Source organism: Amblyomma maculatum, chromosome 1 (genome assembly GCF_055883805.1).
Source record: "Amblyomma maculatum isolate TAMU_Amacu chromosome 1, ASM5588380v1, whole genome shotgun sequence".
Lineage (NCBI taxonomy): Eukaryota > Metazoa > Arthropoda > Arachnida > Ixodida > Ixodidae > Amblyomma > Amblyomma maculatum.
The window spans coordinates 180,799,251-180,812,620 of NC_139344.1; the positions used below are offsets into that span (position 1 = coordinate 180,799,251).

General features: G+C 42.6%; 1 protein-coding gene across 1 annotated transcript in view; it reads right to left on the reverse strand.

The window, feature by feature from the left end:
* The window catches only part of Cpsf5 (cleavage and polyadenylation specificity factor subunit 5), a 52,468-nt gene that overhangs the window by 18,443 nt on the left and 20,655 nt on the right, over positions 1–13,370 (reverse strand). The window contains exons 4-5 of the mRNA XM_084589715.1: positions 9,838–9,927; positions 2,780–2,855 (exon numbers count right to left, since the gene is read on the reverse strand). Of these exons, the coding sequence (XP_084445841.1) occupies positions 2,780–2,855; positions 9,838–9,927 (166 nt within the window). The remainder of the gene's footprint in view (positions 1–2,779; positions 2,856–9,837; positions 9,928–13,370) is intronic.

Genomic DNA, 13,370 nt, shown 5'->3' on the forward strand with positions numbered 1-13,370 from the left:
TTCCCAGGAATATGCGGGCTGAGGTTTCGCTGAGGGCCATGTAGTTTCTGCTAATAACTACTTTCCAAAATGCCTCACTGTAACCAAAGCAAGTTTTCATGCCAAATCTACGCTCCCCACAACAGAAGTGCTGCATCGTTTGTGGGCGTATCTGGTATGGATACGTGTGGTAAAAATCCCAATGGTCATTCGTGTGGAAATGGCATGCCATAACGACATTCACAAAGCCGCAGAGAGCTGCAATCAACACAGCGCAGCGAAGGAGCCGCATCGGCAGCTTCCCCGGTCTTCAAAATGTCGTCACACGACGTCTTGGCCAATCACGGGCGGCACGACCCGCAGTGAGCCCCGTTGCACGGACTGCGCATTTCTGCTGAAAGAAGGATATTTCTGCTTTCTTCTGCCTAATTTCAATCTGATATTCGCGTTCGCAGCATGAAAAGCTATGGCTTTCTGCTAAAAGCCCAATTTTTGCAAAAGGTGCTGCAGTGTCCCTTTAAGGGAAGGACACTGGCCTTGAAGCTATTTTCCTTATTTTTAAGCCAACAATAACGAAATTATACCAACTTTCTTGGTTTTTTGCACTCATTTCAAATATGCCATTCCTTTTCTTTAATTCTGCTAGTTTTCAATTTATTCAATTTTCTCAGTTGTTTAGTACTCTAATGCAGGAAAATGACTCAGTAAAAATGAATTTTTAAAGCATGGCTGCACAGTCTAAAGAGCAAAGAATGCAATGAGTCAAGTAGTTTTTCCATTTTATCCATATCAGTAATTAGATTGAGCTTTGAACATCAACATTCAAGATGTGCCTGCCAAGCATTCAATACTTTTCACCGTTAATTTCTGAAGCTTGATTGAGGAATTCTGCTGTGATCATTGCAATCCCTTCACCTTTTATTTCCTTTAGCAAAAAAAAAATTACATCTGCATCTTTCAAGATGCTGAGATATCAATGTACCGAAACAGCCAAGTGCCCACAATTTTCATTTTAAGAAAAATGAGGGAAGCCCAAATGGGGCAAAATCTCATGATCAAATTGTAATCCCAATCAGTCGGTAACTAGTGATGTACACCTGAAAGAACATCAAGCGGGAAGGCGCTTCACCAGTGATGAGGAAGTAAAAGATGCGGTCAAACGCTTCCTCAACGGCATGGCGGCGAGCTGGTATGACACGGGCATACAAAAACTGCCCCAGCGTCTGCAAAAGCGCATAGACCACAACGGCGATTATGTGAAAAAGTAAAAGAATGGTCAGCCTTTTATGTTATTTGTAAATTTCTTAAAATAAAAATATCTTTCGATTTATTAAAGAACTGAAGACCTTAATTTTGGGATGGCCCTCGTACTAGTGCTACACAACCACTACTATTTCTATCTTAGTGGCTAGAAGCATAAACATGAACATGTGAGTTGGAGCAGTGTTATTTGTGCAGGCCTCTACTTCAGCAGGTCTCACTAACAATTTTGTTTCCTTGTTTTCCAACTGTACAGCTTACATTCTCACCGACCGAAATACCAGAACAGTTTGAATCGCAATCTTTCGAACGAGATCAAAATGATGCTGGCAGAGCGCACATTTTTCAAACAGCGGGTGACCCAAAGTTTGCAGCGGTTTGACTTCAATTTAAGGGCCAAGCATGAAGATTCAGACATTGGAAAACAACAACCTATGAATTAGGTAGCATTTTTCTACCAAAATGGATTGGTTAGGTTGGTTTATAGGGTTTAACATCTCAAATCTAGTGAGGCTATGAGAGAAGCTGCAATAGAGAGCTTGCTTTTTGCATCCATCAAAAAGCAACCGCTGGGGTAGGGATTCGATCCCGCATCCTTGGGTATGCACTCGAGTGCCCAACCACTGCAACACCGTGGCAAGGCACAAAAATGATGAGACCAAAAATCTGGTTCTTTGACATATTTTTGGCCACAAAGACCTGTGTGCCCCTTAATTTCAGCACTGCAGTTGTACAAGCACTACATTGTGTGCATTCTGTCTGGTGCACTGTGTGCACTCAGAAAGATAGATTACTCTTCTTCAAACGCCATTTTCAAAGTCAACCCCACCAACTACTTCGTGATTCTTCAAGAAAAATAATTTTTTTCACAAAGCAATAAGAAAACCACTGTACATTTTAAAGTGGATGTCAAATGTTTGGAGGTTTACCACCCGTAACAGGATTATATACAACTATATATAGGTTATATATAGGTTTGCTTATATAAACTTGTCTGGAGTAGTGAAGACAACACACATTTCCTCTGTGACAGAAAGCAGTCCACTGATATGGCTATTGCAGTTATCTGAATAAAAAGCTAACCATCAGACAAAATTATAAACTCAAAAATTTTGATGCCTCTGGCTTGTATGATACAGTCAAACATCAAAAACTGACTGTTTCCTGTCAATGCTATGTACCACTGCTCATAGTAAGCAACTGCTGCTTTTAAACAGCTCAAGAGTCAGTGTTGAAAAAATATATCCAGCAATAAATTCCATTCTGAAGTGAAATAAACATTTGAACATAAAAACTACTTTAATTTTTTTTTTTTTTTTTTTTTTTTTTTTTCAAATTACTTAGACTAGCAAATAGAGGTCAAGAATTATGCTAGGTATATTAAAGATTATGCAACTTGCACATAACCACCTTCCCCTAGGCTGGCCTATTTTTCATACCACTCTAAAATGTCTCATGAGAAGGCTTTCAAAATCATACTAGACACAAGTACTGAACAAGTACATGCTTCTCAGAAGTTGCAAGCAAAAGAAAGGCTTACCTTTTTCAGGCAGTTGAACAAGGTACAACCTTTTGTGTTCTTTTGGTTTTGTGATGTGCGGTGGAACATAGGGGTACTGAAAGAAGAATCATTTATGCAATGCTTTAACATTCTAATGGTCTAGAATTGCATACCTGCCAAATTGAAAGTGTAAAAAATTGAGAGCTAATGGAAAACAACGGAGAGGTTGGGTGTGTACACAATATCAAGGGCATGTATCCAGGACCGGTACTTTCGAAAATCCGAACTGGTCATACCGGTCCCAGTTTACTCCAGATATTACATACCTTTAATTGGAATCAACTTGGAACTTGGTGGCCAGTTAGGATTTCCAGGGTTTTAGAAAAAGGCAACTCTGGGGGCTTTTTTAAGCTCTATGCATTTTGTCGACAATGGTAGAGCCTCTGGAGCGTTCTTGCTAAGAGATTTCACAGCCAAACAGTTTTGTTTCGGTGCAAATAAATTTTTAATTTTTTCCCCGCTTCATTCCCTCAATCGAGGGAATTCTTATGGATAACTTTGTACATGTGATGTCACACACTACAAGCCTGGCAATATTTGCTCTACTCTTGCTGAATAAAAACTTTCTTTTTGGTCACTTAAGAATAACAGTGATTGGAGCTATCATTTATGGTCACTGGTTCAGCTTACTGACAGTGCGTGCTCATTGATATGGCTCAAGCTTGAAAACCAAACATGTGCAGTCAAGTTGTGTTTTGCTTATAGCTTTTCTGCGTTTTCAATTTTGCTTTAAGGATTTAAGTATACACAAATGTTTCCACAAACAATGTCACCGACCTGCTTATTATATTTGGCATTCCATTTCTTACAATAAAAATAAGAAAAGTAAAAAAAAAGAGCATCTAAAGAGCCTCTTCAAGCCCTAACACACAGTAGAAAATCTAGAAATCAATTTTTAACTTATGAGAGCTAGCGCAAAGCCCAGGTTGCATATGTTCATACCCATGTATAGCTAATCTAGGGCTGAATGCATGTTAAACAGAGTTCATTTCAGTCATTTCATTATACTGGTACATAGAACTAAAATTCACATTCAAATGTTCTCAGTCAACCATGCAGTCCCCATCTAATTACAGCAAGGGATGTGGGCAGAGCTATAAAGAGATATTATTTCAAAAAAACAAAAAAAAAGAGAGAGAGAGAGAGAGAGAGAAGAAAAAAAGAAGCCATTTCAAACAAATGCGCACCGAAATCAAGTGCCTGTGCCAGGCACACCCAGAGTAGCGCAAGCAAAATGAGCTATAAGAAAGACCCCCATACTGATGCTGCTCCTAGCCATGCCGTATGCCTAAAGGTCGCACTAACTGGCCACTCCTTACAAGGTTGTTGACACAGCTTTTTACCACCATTGTGACTGCAGATTTGATTTAGATTTGGAGGCAGTGGTGATTCATCATTCCACTCTCCCGCACGATGCGGTTAGCGCCCCCCCCACTCTTTAAAGCCCAGTTGTCATCCTTTTCCTCCTGGCCTCCCTCCCTCAGAGCTAGTGTGGAGAGGGCGAGGTGAAAGGAACTTGCATAGCCTAATGAGCGGCCCCTCCTTCCCGCTCCTCTCTTGGCTCCACGGACAGCCATAGCAGCGGCAGTGAGAGCAAGGACAACTCAGTGACATAGAACCTAGCGGACGCTACTATTGAGGAATCAAGAACATTGGGAGATCCTAATAAACAGCTTGGCCCGCTAGCTCTACCTCGAAGTGTCTTTCTCATAGTCACCGATGTGGCATCTGGCCCTGAGAGCAGAGCCCGAGCCCTGCAGAACCGTAACAAGGTCCGAACAAGACTGGAGTAGGCATCTAATAAAAACCTGATTGCTAAAAGCAAGAACACAAACACTTAGAATCATCTAAATGAAGAAAAAAATAAATAAATAAAGGGGCCCATGCACAAGTAACATCACCTGATTGTGACCCTTCTGACAACCAAAGGTCTCTTCGATTTGGCTTGCACTGGCTGCACTAGTTCTTAAAAGTGCTGCATCGGTGCCGAAGCAGCGCTACGAGCATGCAGTGCCAGTTCAGCTGGTGCAGGTGAAGCTGCGCCACTGGAATGAGCAGCTGCTGCCAGAATGAGTTTGAAAGATGAAAGTATAGGCCTACAACCAAGCACCCGTGTGCGCAGTATGTGGCAACATACTACTGCCCCATTTCAACGCTGCCGTAGACCTGCTGCACTAGAAAAGGGATGCACACAACGACAGTAGTGCTGACTGCGACGAGAAATTCAATGACATATGCATTGTGGCTGCCCATGCGTTGGTACACGAAGATGCGATTCGTGCCTGGGTATCAGCTAATGCTGTAAACCATGAGGCCTAATCTGATAGCCTCGGGAGACGTTTGACTGGTTCAGTGGTAATAAATTCAGAGTTCTGGCCTTCAGTCCAAACATACTGCTGGTGTGCTGCTTGCCTCATTGTGCCGTGTACGCTGGATCACAAACATTATTGTAGTGCACAGGTGACACGTCTGATGTCAGACAGTCGTGTAGATGTGCGCACGTGATTCGGGTCGCTCACTTTTCCTTCATTTAATAAGCGGTGAAGTCCCATATATGCTGGCTCTAGAACCGCAGCTACTCGTCTGCTAAGGTTAAGACCAACACCACACAGCATGATACGGCAAAAATAATGACAAAAAAAAAAAAAAAAAGAGATAAGACAATGTGGGACAATGTGTGTTCGCATCCGTTACCCACAAACAGTCCGGTTTCTGGAGACAGACCCCGTGCAGGACAATACTCAGTGTAATCTGCTTTTGGCCGGGTGGCACACACTATACTCCGTTTCATACATCAGGTGCAACGCAGCGAAAGCTACGCAAGTAGTCCGCAAGAAAAAAAAAGGAGGCGTATCACTACGCGCTCGTTTTGTGGCCGAGTGGTTCCTGCGGAAACGGGCTCTATTCCGAGCATATACGTTTGCAATAACTTGCTTCGCATACCTAGACATCTTCGCAGTGCGGATCTTAGAGAAAAATGCGCACCGAAGAACCATTTTCTCAAAAAGAGATGCGCAGCGCGGAGGGCACAGCCAGCGCCATCTAGTGACACAGCTGGCAAGGTTGCAGGGCAGCGAAAACGCGACACGAACGAAAACGACATAAAAACATACAAATTCACCGAATCCGATCCTTTCTCCCTAAAAAAGGTGCTCTTTATGAAGTTGATGGCAAATGTGAGATGTATTAAGCTTGCAGACAAAATAACTATTATTTCCTCTCATCAAGAGCAGGCACAATTTTTTATCGCGGATGCGGAGAGCGCAAACAAGAGCTGTAGCTTTGGCAGCGTTGCACTTGATGTATGAAACGGAGTATACATGCTGTTTCTTTTTTCTGCACTTCTTCCACAGCAAGTGCATGATGGACGAGAACTCATGCAGAACTAGCCCTGTACCTTGACAAAACGAAGAGAGAAGTGCAGGAGCATGCAATACCAAAACAATGAGGACAGTGTGCTCCACTCCTTGAACAAGTGCAGCCAAATCAAATGTTTCGGGGGGGGGGGGGGGAGGGGTTTGACACTTCTTTGAGGCAAAAACGTTTCATAATCCAAGATCATATGTGAGAAGGTCGACAGTTTCAGGTGGTTACCATGCTCTCAAAGTAAAGAACTCTCCACCTTTCTTTCATTTTCTTGCTACAAATCCCTATGATTATAAAGAAAACAGACCAGAAATGCAATGTAATGTTCACACGAAAGCACTAAACCAACAGAATTTCCACAGCGGTTCCCACACCATAGGATCAGTGCCAGATAGACACTGTTCACAAAAAGTTTGTGAGACTATGCATTACCATCATAGGAAAGCTGGTAACTCATTATAGATGCAAGAAAGAGTCCAAATTTTCAAAATATGAGAACTATGCAGGCTGCTATAGTAATTGCAATCGTACTGGCTTCGTATATCACCTAGCCAGCTTTTTTTTAAGAAAATAATTCCGAATAAAGTTAAGAACAATGTTCAGGAGAAACAAGATTGTATTCGTAGAATCAAGAGGTCCAGTCAAAATTCTGATGTTTCCAGTCAATACAGGAAAGTTGGCAGAAATGTCTCTAAGGTCATTTGTTTTTGGGTTTTACTTTTTTTGAAGAATCAGGTGATATACAGGGTGTCCCAGCTAACTTTATTTAAGAGTCAAAATATAAAACGTTTGAGGCAGGCCAAGAAAACCGTTTGCATGGAGGTGCCAGCCGTCTGGCACATCACAGACAATTTTTTTTGCAATTTACTAATTAGTAATCAAGATAATTTTTAAAGTTTGCTAAATATTGCTTCTAGGCAATAAATGTGATATGCAAATTGAACAGCACTTTCTGAAGCCCCTATTCGATTTGTTTCCTTAAAAGGAACCCTCACGGGTATCTTTTTTTTTCCAAGCTCCAAAGAAAGCCTGCAAAATACAATAACTATCACGTGACTAGTGCATTCGTGCAACACGACTGTGATGCTCACAATCGTGGTGTGAGTGAACAAAACAAGCTGCAGCCGTGACTCGACAGCCCGGTTTCAGTGGTAGGTGATATGTTGGTGATGGTTCCAGCGAGTGCGGACAGCTCGGTGCAACTTGCATTGTCACGTGCACCGACTGCCTGACAAAGGCGAAGAAGCCATCGCAGACACATCTGCCTGCCGCTGTAGCCGTGGAGCCACACCACAGCTGATTTCGTTCACTCAAACAACGCCGAGAGCAGCACAATCATAGCACAAGAATGCGACATTCACGAGATCTTTTTTTGTAATTCGTGGGCTTTCTTTGGAGTTAGAAAAAAAAAGACGATACGTGTGAGGGCTTCTTTATTGGAAAGAAATAGAATGGGGGCAAAAGATGCTCTCCAACTTTGCAGATCGCATTTATTGTGTAAAGTCAATAATTAATTATATAAAAATCATCTTAATTACTAATTGATTAATTGCAAAACAAATTTCCTGTGGTGCACAAGACTGCTGGCAGCACTATGCAACTGGTTTCCCTGGCCTACATCAAATGTCTTATTTTTTTCACTGTTGGCTAAATTTAGCTGGGACACCCTGTATATCATGTCCAATTTGAATAAAAATCACTACAGACCCTTTGTGAAACTCAACCAGTTTTCCTGCATAGCAAGTAAACCCTTCACGCCTGTGGCAAGGACTGCTGTAGGGGCAGTAGTTGGGTGCAGCACTGAAGACTTCAATTTCAAGTTTCATGCTGTGCGTGATCCTGATGAGCAGCATTCCTTTGCAAATGATCTGGTGAGGTACGGTACCTGGCATGCTATGGATTGGCAAAGCTGCTCATAATCACTGAACCACAGCAACACAAGACAGAGGCGTCTAGGGAATGGGCACAGCACTATTATTACTACAACAGACGTCTCCAGTGCTCCTCCCCCTCTTCCTCTCCCCCCCCCCCCCCCCCCCCAAAAAAAAAAAAATGTTTGGCTGCCATGGTAGAGGGGTTTTTGCTCTGCAGGGAACCTTACAAAGTTTTGCAATGGGTTCATTTTACAATATGCAACAAAACCTCGTACTCGAGTACAAAGACTAGCCTGTTTATCTCTGTACATTGTGAAAACCCTCGCTTGACATCAAGTAACCGTTTTTAATGCATAGCACTTTTCGAGAAATTCCCTGCCTTTTTCTATGCCAATTTCTCAGCCTTGAAGCAGGATGTTGTTTAATACCCCCAATTATGGACAAATCTGCTCGGAGTGCAAGAATCAGGCGGAACAGAGTTTTATTAGGAAATTAAGAGCCTCAGCATGTGTAGTACACACTTTCACAACAATATACACATACTACTTACTGACACATGCACATACCTGCTGACACAGTTGCTGCCACATCAAATAAGCAGTTTTTTGACGCAACACCTAATCAGGAAAAGGCAAACTCAAGGAGCAATAAGCTTAACAGCGCCCTAAAGCCTGCTTGGATGGATGACATTTCAGCAAAAGCCCAATCGGAGTATAGCACGATGGTGGTGGTGGCTGTTGCTGCATGGGAAGCTGTCCACATTAAAGTATCAAAGATTAGGCTTCACTCGATTGTGGCACACGCATCTGAAGTGTTACCTCTTAAACAATGGCAATACATGCACTGCTTCTGTGTTTTAGTGAGCTATCTGTGATTTAATGGTGAGCCATTGGCTATGGTAGGCCTGAAAATTTTGAGATTGCATTATCATTGTAATAAAATCTTGTTTTAATTTCTCCCAAGTTCTTAAGCTTCCCCTTACTCTTATGCAAATAAAGTACAAGAGTAGTTTTTCTTACCATTTTTTCATTCCTGCCGATATCTAAAAGCAATAGCATCAAAATGGGGCTGCTAATAAGATTCCACAAAAAATGCTTAAACCTGCAATTTAATGCGGAATTGCAGAAAACTATAGAACTTAGTCATAAGAAAATGGCAGATCTAACAAACCATCAAAACAAAATGAAAACTATTACAATAGTTGAGCATTACGAGCCCTTCATTTTAATGGTACTCTGCATTTTCTTCCAATCACTTTCTTGTGGTGCTTCATAAAGAAACTTAAAGGCAGCAGAGGCCACATCCACCTTGAGAAGTGGCTATGCTATGTGAAAAATCATGACACAGCGAAAAGAAAGGCCATGAAGGCTGGGATTTTGAGCCAGCTCTTCATGCAAAAACGCTATGCTCTTACCATTACTGTCATGGTAAAACACCATTCAGTAAAACTCAGATCCCATGACAATATCGACAGCAGCATTGCCAGCACACTTCCAGGAGGGCTGCATATATTTTGCAGCATCTTCCAGCATTAACCAATCAGCCAAAAGGATGTTTCAAGCTTTGGCGCAACAAAATGCGTGGAAATGTATGTATTAGCTGTCACGCATATGAGGTGCCATCAGTTTTAAATCAGCAGCAGCACAGCTGGTTCAACAAGAAGGATTCAACATGCCTGCATTTAAACCAAAGCCAGGGCTTGTGTGTACACATATCGAAAAGGTTTTGCTCAGGAAACTCTTTTCTCAGCTGTGCTGTATAAGGTTCAAATGTCAATATACTAAATTAACTTCTCACCTGGGGGGGTTCAAAGTTTGGCCTCCACCAATTCCCGACTGTGTCTTCTATGACCCAATCCTGCTTGACCCCATCTTGTCGGCCAAGTATCTGTGCACCATTCCCAAAACAATGTTATGCCAGCAATCGTAGCACTAATTATGAAGACACACGGTCAGCCAAATGTGCTGGCAGATTCTTTCAGCAGTTGGTTCAAACTGCCCAGACCACACACACAGCATTACAACCAAGCTGATGTATCTGTCACACCTCTGGGAAAAAAAGGACCAGAGTGACCTCCACAGGATTTAACAGAGCAAATGAACAAAGGTAATCCCTTCTGCTCGACAGGTGTTGTAACAAGCATAAAAAAAAAGCTGGCATTTGCATACAGTGCACCTGTCCAAATGTAGCCGCCAGAGAGGTTGACCTGTCTTCAGCAACACAATGGCTCAGCCCCTGTGCTTATATTGTGGAAGTGTATTGACCAAACTAGCACTCTGCTTAGATTACAATAAGTAGTAACAATGTGAAGCCACAAGCGGAATGATTATTCAGATTACATCTGATACTTGTTTACCGAGCAAAAAGTTTAATCCATATGAACTTTTGATCGGTTAGCATAGCTAAAAAACAAAAAGTACCATACCACTGGTAACTGCCATTGATAACTTAAGCAAGGATACATAACTATAAAATTAATAGTTTTGGTCTTTCTTTTTTCTTTGGGGAGGGAGAGGGGGGTAACGTCCCAAAGCGATTCAGGCTATGAGAGATGCCGTAGTGGAGGACTCCTAAAATTTCGACCACCTGGGGTTCTTTAACGTGCACTAACATCACACAGCACACGGGCGCCAAGCTTTTCACCTCCATCGAAAAGTGGCTGCCGAGGCCGGAATTCGATCCCACCCCCTTGGAAACAGAAGTCGAGCGCCCTAACAACTGCGCCACTCCGGCGGGGGTTTAAAAGCAGCAGCATGACCTTTGCTGCTGCTGGGTTCTGGCTACGTTCTGCACATTTTTGTGGCCAGAGCTGTCAAATAAATATGCCAATCTAGTCATAAGCAGACATTTAAGTCAAACTTCAAGAAACCAGGGGTTTAGGTCTGAACTTTTAGAAGTGCCTCTCAATATGATCCAACACTAAGTGTGACTAGCTTTATAGATATTTGAGCATACAAATAGGATTTCAGAAACATTCCTCTATACAAACATAGTTATAATGCACTGGCTTCGAAATAGAATGCTATCAATAACTAGGACTCCAAGGGACTGGAAAATTTGCACAAATCAACCGGACATCGAATCACGGCTACAAACAAAAACCACTCACCTACCAGCACATTTAATTGATAAAAAGTAAGGCAACCATCGCTTGCTTTTGAGTGAAACTGCATGGAAATGACAATTTTCTGCAATTCCACCTTGCTGTACTGCTTGCTGCCTACTGTTGGGAATATCACAGCACACCTCAAAAATAGCAAGGCTTTCCCACAAGACAGTTTTGAACCCTCTTCACAGGCAGCCATGTCCATGACCACACAAACAATGAGCAGCTTGCGATAAGCGTATATTTTCAGTGCACAAGGACTACACAAGCGAAAAAAGTATTCATTTGCGCCTGAACAGTGAGACACCTTCAAAAAAGAGCAATGACCCCTGACATATCAATCAGCGTGAGAAACAACATATAGGTGGGCGTGGATCGCTAATGCATGGCCGATATCCACCATTTCTGCAGGCTAGCAGCAGAGCTCGGAGAACGAAATTATGCCGCAACGAGTAGTGACACAGCCCCCTTTCAGATTACATCCAAGTTAACCAGTTGGAAAGGACATATTTGTAGCTCGCATGGCATCACAAGCCTGACATATCCTACCTCCGCCACCGCTCTTTCATATGCTGGGAAATGGTGCAAGGTAAGAAGTTTAAGCCAATTTAAGAGAAATCGCATTAGAAGTTAAATGACTTTAAAATGCTTTAAAAATATGCCAACCAGCCAACCAAAATTTTATTATTTGTAGGAATTAACCAAAAGTATGAATTATCAGTTTCAATTACAGAATATCGTTTGTACATGTATAGTATTTGCTCTCATAAATATTTGAGCAACTTTATCACCACCTAGAAAATACTGCAATGATTCCTCCCAGTGTCATTAGCGAAAAACAAGGCCTGCCACTCTCTTTATTTAGCACATACATGTCGAACATGTGTGCTAAGACTTTTAGTTCAATCAGCCACAGCAAAATGTTGCTACAGGCTCAATTAGCACAGTGACTACTGCAAAGCTGTTGCCAATACACATTCAGGAGCACCTGTGATTATAACTCTACAGTGCAACACACTTGCACACTGAAAGGTTTGCAGTTTTACTCACATGAAAAAAATGGTACTACAAGGTACATTCAGATTGCTAGTCTTTGCTAAAGCAATGCTTGAAGAGCCAGTGCACAGCACTACTGTCCTAGTGATGTGCCTGACAATCAAATCAGAAGGAAGGTGGGCAAGTGTGGATGTTGCAATATGCAAAATCAAAAATGAGAGGTGGATATGAAAGAACCGGTAAGAAAATTGACAGTGTATTTACAAGAACAAAAAAAGCAGAGGAGAAAACAATGGGTGAAACCTTCAAAACTAGGAAAGATATGGCAATAAAATGAAATAAGTATAGTAGAATCCCTTTATAATAAAGTTTGTGCTGTGCTGGTTTTCATGGGGCGCAAGCGACTGAGGCTGCCTGTGCCAAATACTGAGGAACTTGTTGCCGGGCTAGTTGGTTCATGATCGTACGGGGAAAGTACGATCCCCCACGTACGATCATGAACCAACTAGCCCAGCAACTAGTTCTTCTTCAGTATCTTTCCCATGCTGTGGGCCCTTTTCTTTGTGTGTCTTCGCATTCGTCACAAGCGTCGGTCATTGTCAGCCACATTTCATGGGCTTCCTGCAGCGCCAGACGCATCACGTTTTGTATCAAGAAGGGACTGATACCGGAGGAGGTCAACGCTCTGTTCGGCGCAGTCTGTCCTACCTATGGCCACGTTAAGCGTCTGTGCAGAATTTTGCAGTCTGAGCTATGGAGAAGAGTGCGCCTTCTTTATGACTGGCTGCATGTATTCTGCTTTTGCCGGTACCCTGAATGGGTAGCTGAAAGAAAATTCCACGAGTACAGGAAGCTGGAGGCACAGATCACAGAATTTTGGTGGCATCACGTTCTCGGCAAACTACCAAGGGCAGCAGAAAGGCAAAAGGCAAAGAGTGCAGCTGTGAAGGTACTCGGCGAGGCTCATCAGCCGGAAGTGAGCATGCTCTTGGCTAAGGGTCCAAAGTTCAGTCTCGAGCCGTCAACAGTCGCCCATGAGCTCTTGTCTCTCAACAGAAGAGTGGCGGGGAAAGGCACCAAAGGAAAATCAAGAGCGTTGCCTGTTGGAAGGAGTGGATGTGCTCTTGAGAACAGTGTCCAAGCGAAGGTCTGTCTTTGGATCAACAGTCAACACCGTGGTCAAGTACTTCAAGGACAACGGTCTGCGGTTGGTGCAAGCAGACAAGGA